The sequence below is a fragment of the Coenobita brevimanus genome, chromosome 50, assembly GCF_032717465.1.
Source record: "Coenobita brevimanus isolate Jiangsu-jjx chromosome 50, ASM3271746v2, whole genome shotgun sequence".
In the NCBI taxonomy this organism is placed as follows: Eukaryota; Metazoa; Arthropoda; class Malacostraca; order Decapoda; family Coenobitidae; genus Coenobita; species Coenobita brevimanus.
In genome coordinates, this window is record NC_137003.1 from 47,951,916 (window position 1) to 47,970,034 (window position 18,119).

The 18,119-nt window shown below is 41.1% G+C and overlaps 1 protein-coding gene across 1 annotated transcript in view; it reads right to left on the reverse strand.

The window, feature by feature from the left end:
- LOC145399781 (uncharacterized) overlaps nucleotides 1-18,119 on the reverse strand; it is a 95,158-nt gene that overhangs the window by 33,131 nt on the left and 43,908 nt on the right. The window contains exons 23-28 of the mRNA XM_080272330.1: nucleotides 17,657-17,770; nucleotides 16,773-16,841; nucleotides 13,468-13,568; nucleotides 10,456-10,657; nucleotides 9,881-10,084; nucleotides 1-8,970 (exon numbers count right to left, since the gene is read on the reverse strand). The exon at nucleotides 1-8,970 is cut by the window's left edge and continues 1,011 nt beyond it. Coding sequence (XP_080128456.1) covers nucleotides 1-8,970; nucleotides 9,881-10,084; nucleotides 10,456-10,657; nucleotides 13,468-13,568; nucleotides 16,773-16,841; nucleotides 17,657-17,770 — 9,660 coding nt within the window. The remainder of the gene's footprint in view (nucleotides 8,971-9,880; nucleotides 10,085-10,455; nucleotides 10,658-13,467; nucleotides 13,569-16,772; nucleotides 16,842-17,656; nucleotides 17,771-18,119) is intronic.

Consider the following 18,119-nt stretch of genomic DNA (forward strand, 5'->3'; position numbering starts at 1 on the left):
ATCATGTCCATTGATTTTTGGTATCTCAGAGAGTGATATTGTAAACCCAAACTTTCCTACCCGTGCTTCCACTGTGTACTCGTAACCCACAGTGAATATGTAACGAAGGGATACCATCTCATATTTCTCAAATGGAAGGGAAAGGCTAAAAATTAGGTAGCTGTTAAAAACATGCCTGAAAATGAAACTGAGTTCTCCACCAAATTTACAGCCAGGAAGTTCCAATAATGCCCCAACGGACTTTCCAGGGACATACCTTGGAGTCCTCAGCACCATCTTTTCATAGCCAGGGAAAGGTGTCTTTACCTCTACTCTTAAAGTTCTACCAAATATGTTATCAGGACTTAGGCTCAGGAAAAATTCAATATTTTCTCCATTTTGAACAAAAATAAAGTCAATACTCTGATCATCAGCAACAGAGTTCCTCACTACAAAATGAAATATCTCAACAGTTTCAAAGGTGGTTGAAAGCTCAATACGAATTTCACCCTCACCATAAAGGTCTTGGGAGACTGTGAGATATGCTTCATTATAAGGGGTCCTGTACCTCAAGTTTCCAAAGTAGCTGTCTAGCTCCAATGCCAACACAAACTCATATTCTGGCGCTGTGAAGACAAATCGCTGCAAGTCCCCCCATGAGCTTCCTCCACTTGTTATTCTCAAGGTGATACCTTCATGTCCTAGAAAGTATACATTACTTAAATCTGCTGACATATACAAGCCTCTCTCCTTGTACTCGTAGTGGAAATTGAAAAATGTGGTCAGGTGTGAAAAAATATCACTAGAGAAATCAATGTCCAAGGAAAGGAGTCTTTGCTCGTGGGAGAGCACCGCAGACAGAGAAAGTGCCCGGCTCCCATCTAGGTCAACTAACAAGTAAATGCTTCTGCGGCGTTCACCAATGTTCTCAAACTTAGCCTCAATTTTCAGTTCCCTCTCCCCTGCCCTAAGATCTGTTTCCAGGCTCAAGTTGGTTAGGTAATAATCAACATTAACTTCCCCAGTGAAACTGATATCTCCCGTTGGCAGCCATGGTGAGCTGAGGAACACTGCTATGGTGTAGGCGAAAGGATTTATTTCAACATTTACTCTGTGTTCCTCCTCTGGGGTGTTCAAAGTGGCAAAGAAAGTGATATCTCTACTCCAATCAGCATTTGCTTCAAAAGAATACAAACCTATCCAGTCTGAATCAATTCTGGACATAACCTGAAACTGTTGTTGCCAATAATCATAGTGGATGTCACTTTGCATATTCAGCTCTTTCATTCCTTCTGTATAGGTAACCTTGAGAGATCCTTGATATTCTCCTTCACGTGAAAACTGTACCTTGAATTTTATAGGGGACTCCCTAAGGGATGGAGTGTTTAATTCAGCACCATACACATATTCATTTTCATACACATCCATGGACCAGAAAATGTCAAGAATGTGAGCTGAGTCAGGTCCTGGGTAATACAGTTCAGCTCTAAAGGAATCTCTCTTTAATGTGACAAGGAGCTTGGCTTGCAGATCTCGGAAATTGATGGTCATGATCTGATGAGCAATCCAGTTTCTGTCTTCAAGGTGAATCTGATAACTTAGAGCAAATAATTCTTCACTTCCTTCATCTATCTCTATCTTCAGCTCAGCATCATCTTCTGAGAACAGGTTCATGGGGATCAAAAGCTTAGCTGCATAAGGAACTATAATGAGGTCTCCTTCAAGTTTTAGATTAACAAGGATAAGTGAGTCTTCTTTGTCAGCTGTCAATTGTAACACGTGACGCTGGGTATTTTTATTCCGCAGTTTTGAACTTATCCTCAAAGTGATGTCTATTAGCTGCCTGTCTCTATCTGTCTTTGTTATCATGACTACAGATAGCTTTTCCAGGTACAAATGCTCTGTCTCAATGATGAAGGTTATGGTACTCTCTTCTGCACCTGGACTGACCAATTTAATTTTCAAGTGGTTTTTCAAAAGGCTCACAGAGATGACTGCTTCTTTTCCAACTGCAACATCAATAGAGAACAGCTCTCTATCATCAGCTGACACCTTAAATGAGATCTCAATTGGGGAATAACCAGAACCACTACTTGTTAAGAAATTATACTTAAGACTTGTGGTGGCTGGTGACACCATCTGGGGAAGATGAAAACTTAACTCTGACTCTAACTTCTGCCAGGAACTTTCAGCTTCTAATGACCACTTAAAGTTTCCAACAAGTGGAAGGTCAGCCTTGAATTCTCCACCCTGGACAGAGTATTTCCCTTCTATTGTATTTACTATATCATTGACTGAAAGTTTAGCCTCAAATTCTTGATTCCGAATTTCTAGGACAGCTATCAAGGACCTGAGAGATTCAAAAGGCAATTTTAGCTCAATTGAACCCTCCACTGCCTCTCTATCTCTCTTGCCTTTCACTTTGATCTGACTAATTCTCTCCCTGTCCAACTGGTGTTCTGTCAGGAACTGAAGGTTCTGTGGATCGAAAGACAAAGTTGTTTCTATACTGTGTTCATCCCATTTCAGCTCACTAGAAAACATCAGTCTCTCACTCTCTGTTGTGAAGGACACATCAAGAGAGCATACTCTAAAAGGTTCCCACGGAGTTTCTAAGTTGATCTCTAATTTCCACTTCTGAAAGTCTACTCTTAAGCCAATATGCTGCTCCTGTGGCCAGAAAAACTCGAACTTGCCAATAAACTTGTCATTTCGAAAATCTGAGGAGGCTGAGAGAGACAGTTCTTCATATCCGATGATTGGTGTCTCAAAATTACAGGAGACTAAGAAGTGTGGGGATAGCTTGTATTTGCAATCAGCCGTCCATGTTTCCTCATTATACTGGACACTAATTTTAAGTTGTCCAGGCATCAAGAGGAGAGATGAAGCCAGTTCTCTGAGCCATGGGAAGGTAGTGCGAAGGGTCCAGCTTAGATCAACTTTGTCTGACAGTTTGGTGTGACCTGAGAGAACAATATTTTGTGTCCCATTAATATAGGCTGTACAGGCAAAGTCAATAACAGAATTCCTAAGGCTAAGTGTTCCATCATAGCCCATGAGAAGCTTAGGAAGGTCTTTGAATGGAGTGGTAACTACTGTATCTAGTTTTATCCGATCTCTGTTGCGTAAACCTGTCACGGTGACCTCTACTTTCTGTCCCCATTCAAAGACCAGTGATGCAATAGTTTCAGCAGTCCTCATTCTCCCTACAAGGAACTGTTTGATATTGTAGTGTGCTGACAGCTGCACTGGGTTGTCAGGGTCCTCAGAGGAGTCTAGTTCAAGGTTAATACTGGATTGTCGCCAGCGCACTCTTGCCTGTCCATTTAACTCATAAGACCTCTCACCAAGTGTCAGATGTGCTGTGAATTTGTGATCAGCAGCAACAGTATAAGTAACATGGAGTTTCACTGGAGGTACAAATGGACTATCCAGAGTGAAGTTCAACTGCTGTGTGCGACCTTTCACGTATGTCAGATCAATGGTAGATGGCTCCCAATCAAACCCAGAGAAAAATATATTGAAGTTGCTGTGCTTTGGCTCATCCTTTGCCTGTGCTATTAGAGTAAAGGTCCAGTAATCTGTCCACTTCAGCTCTATCTTGGACTGGTGGCTGGAGATGTTGACACTTAACACCTCCCTTGCCTGATGTTTGACACTTAATTTCAACTGGTATGGGTCCAGTAAGAGGGTTAAATAAAATCTTCCATGTCTGGGTAGTTCACCAGTGATGGTTCCTTTGTACATATTTTTGTCAGACTTGTTGATGTCCACCTCCAAGGAGCCACGAACATTAAACACACTAACAATTCCAGCAAATTTCAGTAAGAATTTTTCATCACCAACATGAATACTTGACTTCATTTTCAAGAAATGGTCATTAGCCTTTGCAACAAATGTTCCATCAAAATTTCTATTTTCAGATGTCTTATACGAAAACTTGATGCTAAAAGATGATGTCTCCTCAAGTGTTGTTGACATCTGCCATTCAAAATCAAGAGAGTCCCAAGTGTATTCTACATAAGTTTTCAGTTTTGCTGAGTAATCTCCTGCACTGATGATTACCTTGAAAGCTAATGGGGTTTGTACAAGGGACCAGTCTACCATAGCCTTGCCTGGCCTGGTAAATGGTGACATCAGGGAAAACTTTACTGAGCCAGTGAGCCAATCTGAAGATATATCCACACTACTATCTAGAGTCGAGTCTTCAATAATTCCTTCAAAACGTGCACGATAAGTTTGTTCAAGATTGAAGTTGAAGGTAATTGAAAAGGTTGAAATTCCTTTTATTGGAACATTGCCGACTAAGACAAATGATGATGCCCTTCTGTCAAATCTAGCATTCCACTGAACCTGGAATGTGTCAGGACCACGCTGGTAGTACAACTGTAGTGTGAGGGCATCAAGGTCATACTCTACATGCAGGTGATGTGTCTGGGTGAAAGGTGACTCAAACTGGCCACCAAACTGGGCTTTCTTCCATGGCCTGTCAAAAGGGGACCGTTGCATGTCCAGCGTGCCAGCAGCTATCACTTCACCCCACCGCTGTACATTCACTCTCAGCTGTCCAAAATACATCCGATTCCTTTCACCAACACTCCAAGATCCCTCTAGTGCTTCATAGCCAGGAAAATTTGACTTCCATTCAAAAAAACCAGAAGAAAATGATATCTGAGGCCCTGTTAGTGACCATTTTGTTAGGGCATTCCATTTGTCAAACTGTGCTTCTAGTGTAAAGGATTGCTGGTTAATGTAACTAAGGCTGTAAACTCTGTCAACAGGATCAGAGGTAGAGTTCATGACAAGGGTAAAGTTACCTGTGGTCAGATCACCCCCAACAAACAACTGAGACACAAAGTTTACACCAGGATGTGAGCACATGACTCTGATGCTGGTATCTTCATACTGGCTCCTTAGGGGAAGAGAGAAATCTATAGTGTAACTCCCAAGATCAAAGAATGACAAGTAATACATGGCTGATGCAGCAATATATCTCTGTGGTACATAATCCCATGTTCCATTAACTCCCATCATACCCCTTGGACTGCTGAAGATAACACCTGCCGACTTATTGTCGAGATCATAAGCAATCAGAATATTAACCTCCTCGGGCTTAAAGTGTGGTACAGTAAAGAAGATTTCAATATTCTTTTTGTTGTTATTTCCATGGTGGTTATGATATGCAATCCTGGCTGCATAAACATGATCCAGAGGTGTAGTTCTGGCAACCTCAACTTCATACAAATCATCAGCTTTACTGTGCTTGCCTTCAAGCATGAATTTCTCCCCTGCTAATAATGCAGTCACTCTTCCTTCATATTCCATTTCTGATGCAACCCTTACTGGTTGAATCCACTGGATATCAAGTCTTTCATAATCAGGAATTGTTGTGGTGAATGTACCAGTCAGTTCCAGTTTGGTATCAGTCACATTTTTAACTCCATTAAACTCCATTTCAATATGATCTTGGCTTGATTTCACTGTAAGCTTCTGTACAGGACCACTAATTTCGTAAAGCAATTCAAAAAGGTATTTTTCAAATGAATGGAGACTTGATGTCATCTCAGATTTGAACGAGGAGAAGGTTTCATCCTTCAAATATGTGATTGTACCTTCTGCATCTCCTCTGGGAGTTTTGAGATTGAAGGTAATTTCCTTTAGATCATCCTGTGGCTCATCATATGAAAGGGCCAGACTTGCATTTGCAAAAGCAGACTCCATGCTGAACCTCAAATCCACATCCTCTATTTGACTTTTGATGCTGGCCTCAAAGACAAGATTGGCATTCATCTCATAGCCCAATATAGAGTTGTGAAGGGTAGCATTGACCTTGATTGGCTGCTTTTTGACACTATAGTCAGCTAGTAGTGTCAGAACCTGGTCGTTCCCTTGCAGTTCCATGGCTGCCTCAAACTGGGATGGAAAGAGGAAGCTTTTGATGAGGAACCTGGTGACATTAGAGGGTGGGTGGTAATAGCGGACTAGGAGGGAAGAGTCCTCCTCCTTCCATTTTCCAGACAAAGACAGTCCAAGGGAAAGTTCAGCAGTCAAGTCAGCCTCTGCCTGCATGTCAATCATATCATGTTCAAGGTGGCCAGTGATGTTCAGTTTGAAGGGATCTATGAGAGCTGGGATTTCTAAGTCACTGTAAATGCTAACTGGGTTGCTTTCGAAATTGTTTTTGAAGTTGAAGAGAAACAGAGGGTCACCACTGCAGTGTAGCCGCAAATCAATTTTGAATACTGCAGTTAGGTACTCTTTACCAAGTTCACCAGTGACATCAAAGCAGAACTGAGGAGCTTGGATGATTACTGAGGCACCAAAAGCTTCTTCTAACTCTGTAGTTACACTGAGATTGAAGCTCTTAAATTCATCAAAAGGTGTTTTAAGCTTCAAGTATGATTCAGGGAGAGTTAGTTTTAGATTTCCTTCAAACCAATCTTTTACATCATTCAAATCAATTTTTGATTTGAATTCAATGCCCTGTCTCAGAAGTGACAAATCAAGAATGATATCTGTTTCAAAAGGTGAAAGTATTTTATTGTCCAACTTTAGTTCAACACGATATCTGGATTTTGTTGGATGTAGCTTCAAGTTTCCAGTGAAAACATCATCATTAACTGTCAACTTTGCTGTAATTGCCAGATCTCTCTTCTGCTGCACAACCATGGAGCCACTCATCCTTGATATGACCTCGATGTCAGAATTCATGTTGAGTGTGATAATCACCTTTGTTCTCCCAATCAGCCATCCAATATTACCCTGGAGATACTGGAATTTTGTCCCCATCTCATCGATCCCTTTGGCATTTATGTCTAAAGTTCTGCTTGAGAGGCGACAGGATAGCTCATACTTCATACCATCACCCAGCATGAGGAACCCTTTGAAGTCTCCATAGCGGGCTTTATAACTAATTCCTACAGACTTAGGAGGCATAGTATGATCTAGAACAACTGTTACTTTTCCAAGGTACTCAGCATCACTAGTCATGGATGCAATAAGAATAAAATCCTTCAAATTCTGAGTCTGGTTGGACTGAAAAATTTCAAATCTTGTTCCATATTTAAAGCTAAAGCCATCACTGACTTCTAGGGAGCTGTTCACACCAACCTTATAGCTCTGATCCTGGATATACAATTCTCCATTTATATCTCCACTCCAAGAGAGCAAAGCCAGAAGGTTCAGCTCCAAATCAAGGTGTCCTCCCAAGTCCTCTAGACCTCCCAGATTTGACTCAAGATCTGCACTGCCTTTGAAAGAACCTTCATTGAGTTCAGAAAGGTCCACTTTAACTTTTAGTTCCCCACTCTGCCAAGTATTATTATTCTCCCCATATAATTCAAGAGTAGAGAGAACTGCAAATTGTGGGGCCAGAGACTCAGCTTTGGCTTTTAATGTAGCAACACCCTCCCCATTCTGGGTGACTGTGAAGTGGGCACTTGGTAGGTCTTCAATTACTTCATGCTTAAATTTGGCTCGATACTCTGTGGCTGCATCACTTACTACAACATCGGCTTCCCCATTCTCAAACAGAGTAGATGCTGCTTGTAAATAATACTCATTCCATCGTAGTTCCACCTCTTCATTCAGGTTGGCATTTGCACTCACTGAAGCTTTGGTATGTACCTCCAAACTGGTGATGTTGGTTATAAGAGTGAAGTCATAGGATTTAAACTCAAGACCTTCCCATCCTTTCTCCTGCTTCAGATCACTGCATGCATGGACATGGAATTCTTTACCATATGTAATCTCTCCTAAAACCAAACTGCCAGACTCAAAATCATGTTTCCACCTTACTTCAAGGTCATCAAAGTAAGATGAAGATACCTGAAGCTCAGTATCTGCATGATCCCAATTAAGATGACCTCTTGATGTGAAAGCTGTTGAGATCACAGTATTATCTCCATAAACTGACTCCGAGTTGATAAAGAATGTCATGTTTTTTACCCCTGTTGTCAGTGTCTCGCTGTAATCTTCTGTCCACTGTGATGTAAAGTCCAGTGTTGAATTAATTGATGGCAGGTTCACATCACTCTTATAGGTGATTTTTGCTTTGGTCACCCCAACATCTCCCATTAATGTCACCTCCAGGGAGTCAGACCACTCATAGGAATCCCTCACTTTCAGCACATGGTCTATTTCAAAGGTGTGTTCATCCCAGGTACCAGATGCCTTTGTCACAAGATTATCCACCTCCCTGGTGTGGTCAAATGTGAGATCCATGTTATGATCAAACAGGTTAGAGAGGGTAAAGCGACCTTTGACCTTGGATATGATATACTTGTCCATCTCCAGGTCAACATTATATGTCATGGAAAAGGTGTTTATGGTTGCATCCAACTGCTGAACAAGTCCACCATAAGTTTTGTTCTGGACAAAGGCAGCAGAGACTTGCAGGTCTCTGTAGTCGAGGTAAAAATACGTCTTCCAGTCCTCAGGCTTAGCATAGTTGCTTCCAAATTCTGCTACCCAGGAGGGAAAATATTCAAAAGATGACTGGAAATCCAAGTTGATTCCAATACTCTCTTGTTTGTGGTCATAGGTGGAATTCAGGGACATAGGTTCTGTCCAGGGTGACTTGAACTTAGCAAGTGCATGCAGCATGTGCCGTTGCCAAGACCACTCCTGGCGGCCTGACACCAGTGTTGATAACTCACTCTCCCCAATGCCAGTCCTCAGATCAATGCCAAACTGATCCTGCGTCAAGTTGTACCCAGCGTGGAAATGGAAAGGTGCTGGAAGGACTGGCGTCTCAAGCTGCAAAGTTGTAGAAAGACCCTCAGCTCCATAAGGATCTCTGAGAGTTGTCGTCATTCTGACTTCCCACGCATGCTGCTCTGTCAGTATCAAACCTGCACTGCTGTTATAGAGGAGACCACCAGACTGCTCCTGGTGGTGGGCAAAGAGTCGGGTGATGCACTGGTCACCTGCTGTGAACTCCAAACTCATACCCATGTTCGTTAGATCTCCCAACTGGACCTCACCTCGGACCTGAAAGGGAAAAATGAGGTCAGCAATCATCACCTTCATCATCATCATAATCATCATTATCATCATAATCATTATTGGTAAAATGAAGTCAGCAACCACTATCATCATTATCATTATCATTATCATCATCATCATCACCATTATCATCAACATCATCATCATCATCATCATTATTGGTAAAATGAAGTCAGCAATCATCATCAACATCATCATCATCATCATCATCATCATCTTAATCTCCATCATCATCATCATCATCATCATCATCATCATCATCATCATCATCATCATCATCATCATAATTACCATCATCATCATCATCATCATCATCATTATCATAAATATATTTCACACAGAAATGGGAAAAAAAATGAATGCAGTAAAGGAAGTGTTTGTAAACAACACTTTTTCCATAAAACTAATACTGTAAATTAGTGGAAATTAGCAGCATAATGTATCAGCTTTAGAAGTACCAGTGGAGCTTAAAAGGGAAAAGCTCAGCTCTTTAACCAATTTTCCCTCACCATACCTTAACAAACTTCACCAGCACTGTACTGTACCTTAACCCACTTGAGCTCAGGGATGTTTTTGTCATTTTACGCTCACCATATCCTGATGACTTTGTTCAGCTAAGGGTACACTTTTCACACTGGAGTGGATTAGACACATCCTCAACATAACAGTTCAGTACCACAGGTTTTACTCAAGTTGAATAAAATCATTTGGGCGCAGCAACAATAAACTAATAAGGCTCTCATTCAGATTCAGAGATTCATATAATCTGTAAGGACCTATCCTTTCTCTTTAGGATTGGCCAGCACCAGGTCCTGTCACCGCCTTAGCTCCCTTCTCAAATTACAAAACATACTCTATACATACAGTGCGTCAACAAACATTTCCAGCAATATACCTTAATATCATCCACAAAAACCTCAGCAAAGTTGAGCTCTGAAGGATCCCCGGACACACTGAATGCAAGCCCAAACTTGGCTAGGTGGTCAAAAGGTGTGATCAATGTTAAGTTGAGGCTGGTAAGATCCTCATCAAACCACCCGTCATGTGACACAAATGTCAACTGCCCCTCCACCTTCTCACCATCCATGCTAGCCGAGGCCTAGAGATGTGAGAGAGAAATAAGACAAAATCTGGGTGTTCCATTGCAGTTTCATATAAACAGAGATTTTTTACATAAAGCTTATATTTTCACAGCAGTTTATAGTGTGATTCATTTTGATAGCAATTTCAAATGTCACTGAATCATAATTCAGCCTAAACTAACCTCATCTGAACAAAGCTACTTTCTGGTTCTAACCTAATGCCTCTTCAAAAAGCCAGTAAAGTAGCAACAAGAACATCCTCCATTTAAGCCATTAGTGTTAATGTAAACAAACATGAGTATTCTAGGTGAATTTAAGTTGAAACTGTAACTGCTGTATTTTAATGTGGGGATGCCTTCATGCTGGCAATGAACAAATTACCACTGACCATCAAAGTGTGCTGGTCGCCATTGAGAGTGTGACTGAGAGTGAGGTCAGAGGTCAGTGTACGTCCTGCAGGAAGGGTCACAGTAGCCTGGGCTGACCCATTGAATGATGAGGCTGAGATGAAACCTCCTGTCAAGTCATACCGGCCATCAACAATAAGGAGGCTCTCCAGGAGACGCAATGTTGTGTTGAACTTGTTCTCACTGATGGCAGGATACAGGAAAGCAGTGAAGAAAAAAATAAAAACACATACAAAAATAAATTACTCATCATTAGTAGCAAAGAAACAGTGAAAAAAAAATCCACGAAAATTTATTATGTATCATTAGTCGTACACATCAACAATTAGCAAGTACAGTTTGTCCTAAGTTGTCCATTATTATGGTACACTGCTGATGAACTGCCATCTATTCTTTAATTTAAGTTGCTTATGGTTCATTAAAATATTTGTTTGTCATAAAATAACCATAGTACTTTTAATGTAGTGTGTAATGGATGCAAGAGTATATAAAGGATGGGAGAGTGGACTTTCTGACCACCACCAAGTGGTGGTCAGAATCGATGTCCAAATGAAATGGAGAAATAGAAGAAGAGAAGGACAGGAGGAAATACCTCAAATAAGGAGGGTGGAAAGGTTACAAGAGGATGGAAAAAGGGCTGAATAAAAGAGAGAAAAGGAGGAGTGATTGGGTAAATATGGATTGGAGCAGATGGGGAACATGGAAGGTGTGCACAAGATATTCACAAAAAAAATCTGTGCAGCATGTGAGGTGGAGTGTGGGGTGAAGAGAAGACGAAAGGGGTTGCAGCGAACAGCATGGTGAAATGAAGAGGTGAGAGAGGCTGTGGCACAAAAGAAGAAAAACAGGGGCATCGGAGTTGAGAGATGGAAGAGAAAGTTATATGCAGCAATGAAGAGAGAGGTGAAAAGATTAGTAAGAGTGAGTAAGAAGTGAGTGGATGAGGAATTTGGAAGCAATATGAGTGTAAAGTGAAGGGAATGTAAGAAGAAGTTCTGGAATGGGGTAAAGAGAGTTAGACAGGGTGCCAAAGAACTCAGTTGGGGAGTGAAAGATAAAAATGGTAGATTACTAGTGGAGAAGGGGAAAAAAGTGAGTAGATGGAGAGAACACTTTAATGAACTGCTGAACATAGAGAATGAAAGTAATGCAAGTAGAAACGGCTGGGGAATGGCTGAGAGATGGAGGGATGTGAGAAGAGAGGAAAAATCAGTAGGATGGAAGTTGTGGAAGCAATGAAGAAAGTTAAAATGGGGAGTGCCCCAGGAATTGATAGTGTGTTTGGTGAAATGCTGAAGCATGGGGGAGAGATAAAAGTAGAATGGATGTGGAAGATGTGCAGATTGGCCTGGGAGGAAGGTAAAGTCCCAGAAGATTGGAAGTCAGGTATAATTATTCCCCTGTACAATGGAAAAGGGGAAAAAAAAAGTATGTGGTAATCATAAGGATATTTGTCTTCTTAGTGTAATAGGAAAAGTATATGGTAGGATACTTATTGACAGAGATAGGGAAATAACAGAGGAATTAATTGGAGCAGAACAGAAAGGTTTTAGGAAGGTAAGAGGCTGTATAGATCAGATATTCATTCTTAGATCTTTAGTGGAAAAGTTTCTAGAGAAGGGAAAGAAATTGTATGCGGTCTTAATGGATTTGGAGAAAGCATACGACAGGGTGGATAGACAAGGATTGTGGAAAGTATTAAGAATATATGGAGTAGATGGGATGTTGTTGAATGTCGTGAAGAGTAGGTATGAGGGTGCTAAGGCTGCAGTGCGTGTGGATAGTGAACCGAGTGAATTTTTCTATTTGAAGGGTGGATTGAAACAGGGATGTGTCATGTCGCCAAGGTTGTTCAATCTGTATATGGATGGGGTTATAAAAGAGATACTAGGTAGGGCAGTGGATGTTGGAGTAGCCCTAATGAGAGAGGGTAATGTTTGGAAACTCCCTGTACTGTTGTCTGCGGATGATACTGTGTTGTTAAGTGAAGACGAAGGGGAGCTGCAAGGTTTGGTGGATGAGTTTGGGAGAGTACATAAGAAATGGAATCTAAAGGTGAATGTAGGGAAGAGTAAAGTTATGGTCTTCAAGAGTAGTGAAGTCAAGGAATGTACAGTGAGGTTGGATGAGGAGGAAACAGAACATGTGAATGCATTTAAGTACTTGGGTAGTGTGATGAGTAAGGATGGAAGTTTGGAGGGTGAAGTGCTTGAAAGGGTACAGCAAGGATGAAAGGCAGCTGGTTCCTTGAATGCAGTGATAAGAAACTGGGAAGTAAGCATGGAAGTGAAAAAGTTACAATATGATTGTATTGTGATACCAACTCTAACGTATGAAAGTGAAGTTTGGGCCTTGTCGGAGGGACAGAAGTCAAGAGTGAGAGCTGTGGAAATGAGTTATTTGAGAGGAGCATGTGGAGTCACATGGAGAGACAGACTGACAAATAAGGAGGTGAAGGAGCATTGTGGTGTGGATGTGGATGTGACAGGAAGCATTAGGAGAAACACACTGAGGTGGTTTGGCAATTTGGAGATGATGGAGAGTGAGAAACTAATGGGGAGAGTGTATGTGAGTGAGGTTGAGGGGGGGAGAGGGAGGGGGAGATCAAGGATAAGATGGAGGGAGGGAGTGGAGAGGTATATGAGAGAGGGGTGTGTGAAATGGGAGCAGGGCAGTGAAATGGCGGGGAACAGGGCAACATGGAGGCAATTTGTCTGTGGCCACCCCTTATGGGTTTCAGGCGTCTGGCAATAGATAGATAGATAGACAGACTTTTAACATCTTACTTAAAGTAGCATTTTGCTTGCACACATTGAAGACAAATTTAAAAACGACTGTTCTGTGCTGCAGGCAAGTATTCACTTGAAGGTAGAATGAATTTATAAGAAGAAACAAAAACAAGGCATATGAAACAAAGGTTATCCACCAATAAATTTCAATAAGAAATGTTACTGCAATATGACACACAACTTATGGCAAAATGACAGCCTAACCTGTCCAGCAGGAATCCAAACTGGAAAAGTACATCAGGGCCATTTTTCACGTTCAGACTGAAGATTCTGTTTGAGTCCAATGCACTGTTTTCTATGCCAAACTGCAAATAAATTAAAACAATATTATAGATAGGGACTGCAAACTTGTTTTGTTAACACCCTCAGTATATTTATTTATTTTTTGCTTTATTCTTGTCTCATTCTGATTATTTGATTTAACTTAGGAGAGACTTCTCGAAATACCAGTTACATTATAGCTTTCATAAACCCCTTCTCTACTGGGCAACTCATCTACCTTCCATAAAAGAGCTTGGAGATAGCAAAAATCCTTCGACAATCTTACTTCTACATGGAACACATTCTCTCCATTTCTCCTTTCTCTGAAATCTCCATTCTAGGAGATTTCAATATTCACCACCACTTTTGGCTCTCCTCTCCTTTCACTGATCCACCTGGTGCACAAGCCTACATCTTTTCTATCCTTAATGACCTAGAGCAGCTTGTACAGCACCCTACCCATATCCCTGCTGCCTCAGAGAAAGCTGCAACATACTTGACCTCATCCTTACATCTAATCCATCTGCTTACACTGTTAATCTTTCCTCTCCGTTGGGCTCCTCTGATCACAACCTTGTTACCTTAACCTGTCCTATCACTCCAGTATGGTCTGTGGACCCTCCAAAGAAATGTCAATTGTGGCAATTTGGAGCTGCAGATTGGGAAGCCCTCAGGCAGTACTTCTTAGATTTTCCCTGGAATGATTCTTGCTTCCATGGATGGGAACCATCTGAGGATGTCTTGCGCATTATGGAGGTTATTCTCTCGGGCATGGAAGCATACATTCCCTTCTCATATCCTTTGACTATTGCAAGAAATCCTTGGTTTAATCATGTTTTTTCTAATGTTGTCCACAACAAGGACAGGGCCTATAAAAGGTACCGGAGCCAACCCACCCCTGAATCACATCTTTTTTATGTTTCTGCCCGGAATTGTGCTAAGTCTGTTCTTTGCTCTGCTAAAAATAATTTCATCCATACTAAATGCTCTCAACTCTCCAACTCAAATTCTCCCTGCTCCTTCTGGCACCTTGCCAAAAACCTTTCTAACAACTTTACCTGATCGTCCTTCCCTCCTCTTTTCTACTCTGATGGCTCTGTAGCTATTTCCTCTACTGATAAAGCAGATCTCTTTGCTCAGACTTTCTCCTCCAATTCCACCTTAGACGATTCCGGTGCTGTTCCTCCATCACTTCCCCCCTCTGCTTTCCTCATGGCTGACATTTAAATTTCTTCAGCTGATGTATTTTCTGCCATCACAGGCCTCAATACTAACAAGGCATATGGGCTTGATGGAGTCCCTCCTGTTGTTCTCAAGAACTGTGCTTCTGTGCTTACACCCTGCCTAGGTAAACTCTTTCTCCATTGTCTTTCAACTTGTACCTTTCCTTCTTGCTGGAAGTTTGCTCTCATTCAGCAAGGCCCAAAGAAGGGTGACCATTCCCAACCCTCTAACTATCGTCCAATTGCTTTAACATCCTGTGTCTCAAAATTTTTTTGAGTCAATTCTTAACAGAAGAATTTTAAGTCATCTTTCCTATTACAACCTTCTTTCTGACTGTCAATATGGGTTCCATCAGGGATGTTCCACTAGCGATCTTCTCACCTACCTTTCAGACTCCTGGTCATCCTTCTTTCAGGACTTTGGCAGAAGCTTTGCTATTGCACTTGACATCTCAAAGGCTTTAAATCGAGTCTGGCATAAATCTTTAATTTCCAAACTGCCCTCTTATGGTTTATATCCTTCTATCTGTGCCTTCATCTAGAGCTTCCTTTCTGGTCGTTCTATAGCCGCTGTTGTAGACGGCGATCATTCTTCTCCTAGATCTATCAACAGTGGTGTTCCTCAGGGCTGTCCTATCACCAACTCTCTTCCTTTTATTCATCAATGACCTTCTAAGCTGTACATCTAACCCTATCCATTCGTATGCTGATGAGTCCACCCTTCACCTTTTTATTCGGTTCCTGCAATATCCAACTCAGCAGTTACTTCAACAAACAAGGGATGAGGCTATGGCACACCTAATGTCTGACTTGGCTCATATCTCTGACTGGAGTAAAAATAGTCTTGTTCTTTTTAATGCCTCAAAGACTCACGTCTTACACCTATCAACCCGACAAAATCTTCCACAGGAGTATCCACTAGTGTTTAGTAATATCCGGGTTAATCCTGCATCATCCTTGAACATGCTTGGGGTGTCATTCACTTGGGACTTATCTTGGAAAGATCACATTACATCTCTTGTAAAGTCTGCTTGCAAGAGATTAGGTGTGCTAAGCCAACTCCATACCTTCTTTACCCCTGCACAGTTGTTGACCTTACACATGGGATTTATTTGCCCCTGTGTGAAGTACAACTCTCATGTGTGAGGAGGCTCTCCACATACATCTCTTCTCAATAGGGTGGAGTCAAAGGCTTTTCGTCTCATTAACTCTCCTCCTCTTACTAGCTCCCTTCAACCTCTGTTTCTGTCCAACCCTCTAATGCAAGAGTTAACCGTTACTTCTTGTCCTTCATTTATGCAACAGGTCATCTCTGGAACTGTCTCCCTCTGTCTGTATTTCCTACTTCCTATGATCTCCAGTCTTTCAAATGCAATGTGTCCAGGGATCTCGAAATGAACGAATCTTGAATTTGGCTCTTTTTTTTTTTTTTTTTTTTTTTTTTTTTGAAGGAAAGGTTTGCGGGCTCCTGGTCTTTGGTTCTTTCTTCCTTTCATTAAAGAAAAAAAAAATGAAACAGTAAAAGATGTCATCACATTGAAGGGGTTAATCCTATAATTGTTAGGATTTTTCCAGGAAAACTAAAATTATCTGTTGTAACCTGATTATGGTACTCAGCTAAGTCTAGAGCCATGGATGTATCAAATGGGATAGTTTTAGCACTGTGACTGTTAGAACTCCTCCATACCCTGTCCATGTAAATTTGGCCCCAAAAAAAAAAAATGCTATTTCTCCATCTTGAATGCTGAACTGAAATTAGGGGACACTAGAATACACTGTTTGTTACAAAAAGTGTCATGAAAAGGATGTAGAGTTGTAGTGCTCCCAAATTTTGTCACTGAGCAACGGATAATAATCTAACCTCCTTTGACTGCATTACATGATCGATAAACCACCAGTCACCTCTTGGCGATCAAGTCTGTTTGCACGACTGGATTATCACTTCAGCTGGAGAACTCTAAGCAATCAATCATTAAGCACAACATAACTAAAGATTACACCCTCAGGTTGAAGGAGACAACTTACCTCAAAATCTGGGTGTTCTTCTTCAGGTCCACCCCACAGTGAGAACTGGAGAAGCTGACCAGGAGACATCTGAGGAAGAGTAAATTAATGTCAAGTTTGGCAATAATTTGCTACTGTAAATACTGTCCACCATACCTACCTATCATTCTACCATTCAGTCTTTTACTGCCCCAAAAGGTCCAAGTTGATGCTACTCAATCTAGACATTTAAGATGGGACTAATGATTTGTTTGTCTGTAAACATCATTACTCGAGAATATATACCCCAACTCTCTCTTGAATTTAAACCCTCATTGGTCACATCTGGTTTCTCTGAGTTTCCCAAGCTTATATGATATATTCTCAACAGAAAAAATACCATACTACATTAGTTGAAAGAGAATACCAGAGTTGTCCATACCAAGAAATGGTGATAGTATTAACTCCCCCTACTCCCTTGACTCACTCTAAGATGAAGAAAGCTGTCTAACATAAACTGAAATAAATTACTTGAGTTTTCCTAAATCATGAGAGAATTAACATCCCATGGAATTTCTCTTATCCCAGTTAACAGCAAGGGGACCAACAAAATACTTACTCTTCTGACTGTCTTCACTCTCCTTCCCTCTTTCTCATTAATATGGAGAATGACTAGAGTTGTCATGATCATAAGAGAGATACAGTAATACAGCACTCCACAGCATTTCACAAATTCAACTCAATAGAAATTGAACCAACAAAATACTTACTCTTCTGGCTATCTTTGCTCTCCTTCCCTCTTCTTGGCCAATTTGGAGAGTTACTAGAGCTATCCTGATAGTAAAAGAGATGATACAGTATAATAAAGAACTCCACATTATATAACACATTCCACTCAGCAGCAAAGGGACCAATGAAGCACTTACTCTTGAGATGATCTTTGCTCTCCTTCCATCTTCTTGGCCTATCTGGAGCACCGCCATGTTGTCGTCTAGGATAAGGTTTTGATCAAAAGAGAAGGACCAGTCGAACCATTTGAGCTGAAAGATGTGTCAAGCCTCTTAATTCCTTTACTACGAAGATGGAGTCTGTACTTTACTCTTGCATCCTGCAGATGATTTTATTCAGCTTTGGAGAAAAAGTTTTGAACAGCACTGATTAGATACAGATTCCACTATAGTCTGCTTGTTTTCACCAGATGGTACTGAGCCATTCCCACAACCTGAATAGTAATTCATGGTTATATGAAATACAATAAGTCTTAGTTATGAGGCAGGATTGAGTTGCCTTGGTTGCAAGTCAAACTGACCCTTTAATCTGACTATACTTGGCCATCAAATAAACTAAAAGGGATTCAGGACCTTTGCCAGGGTATAGCAAATACACTAA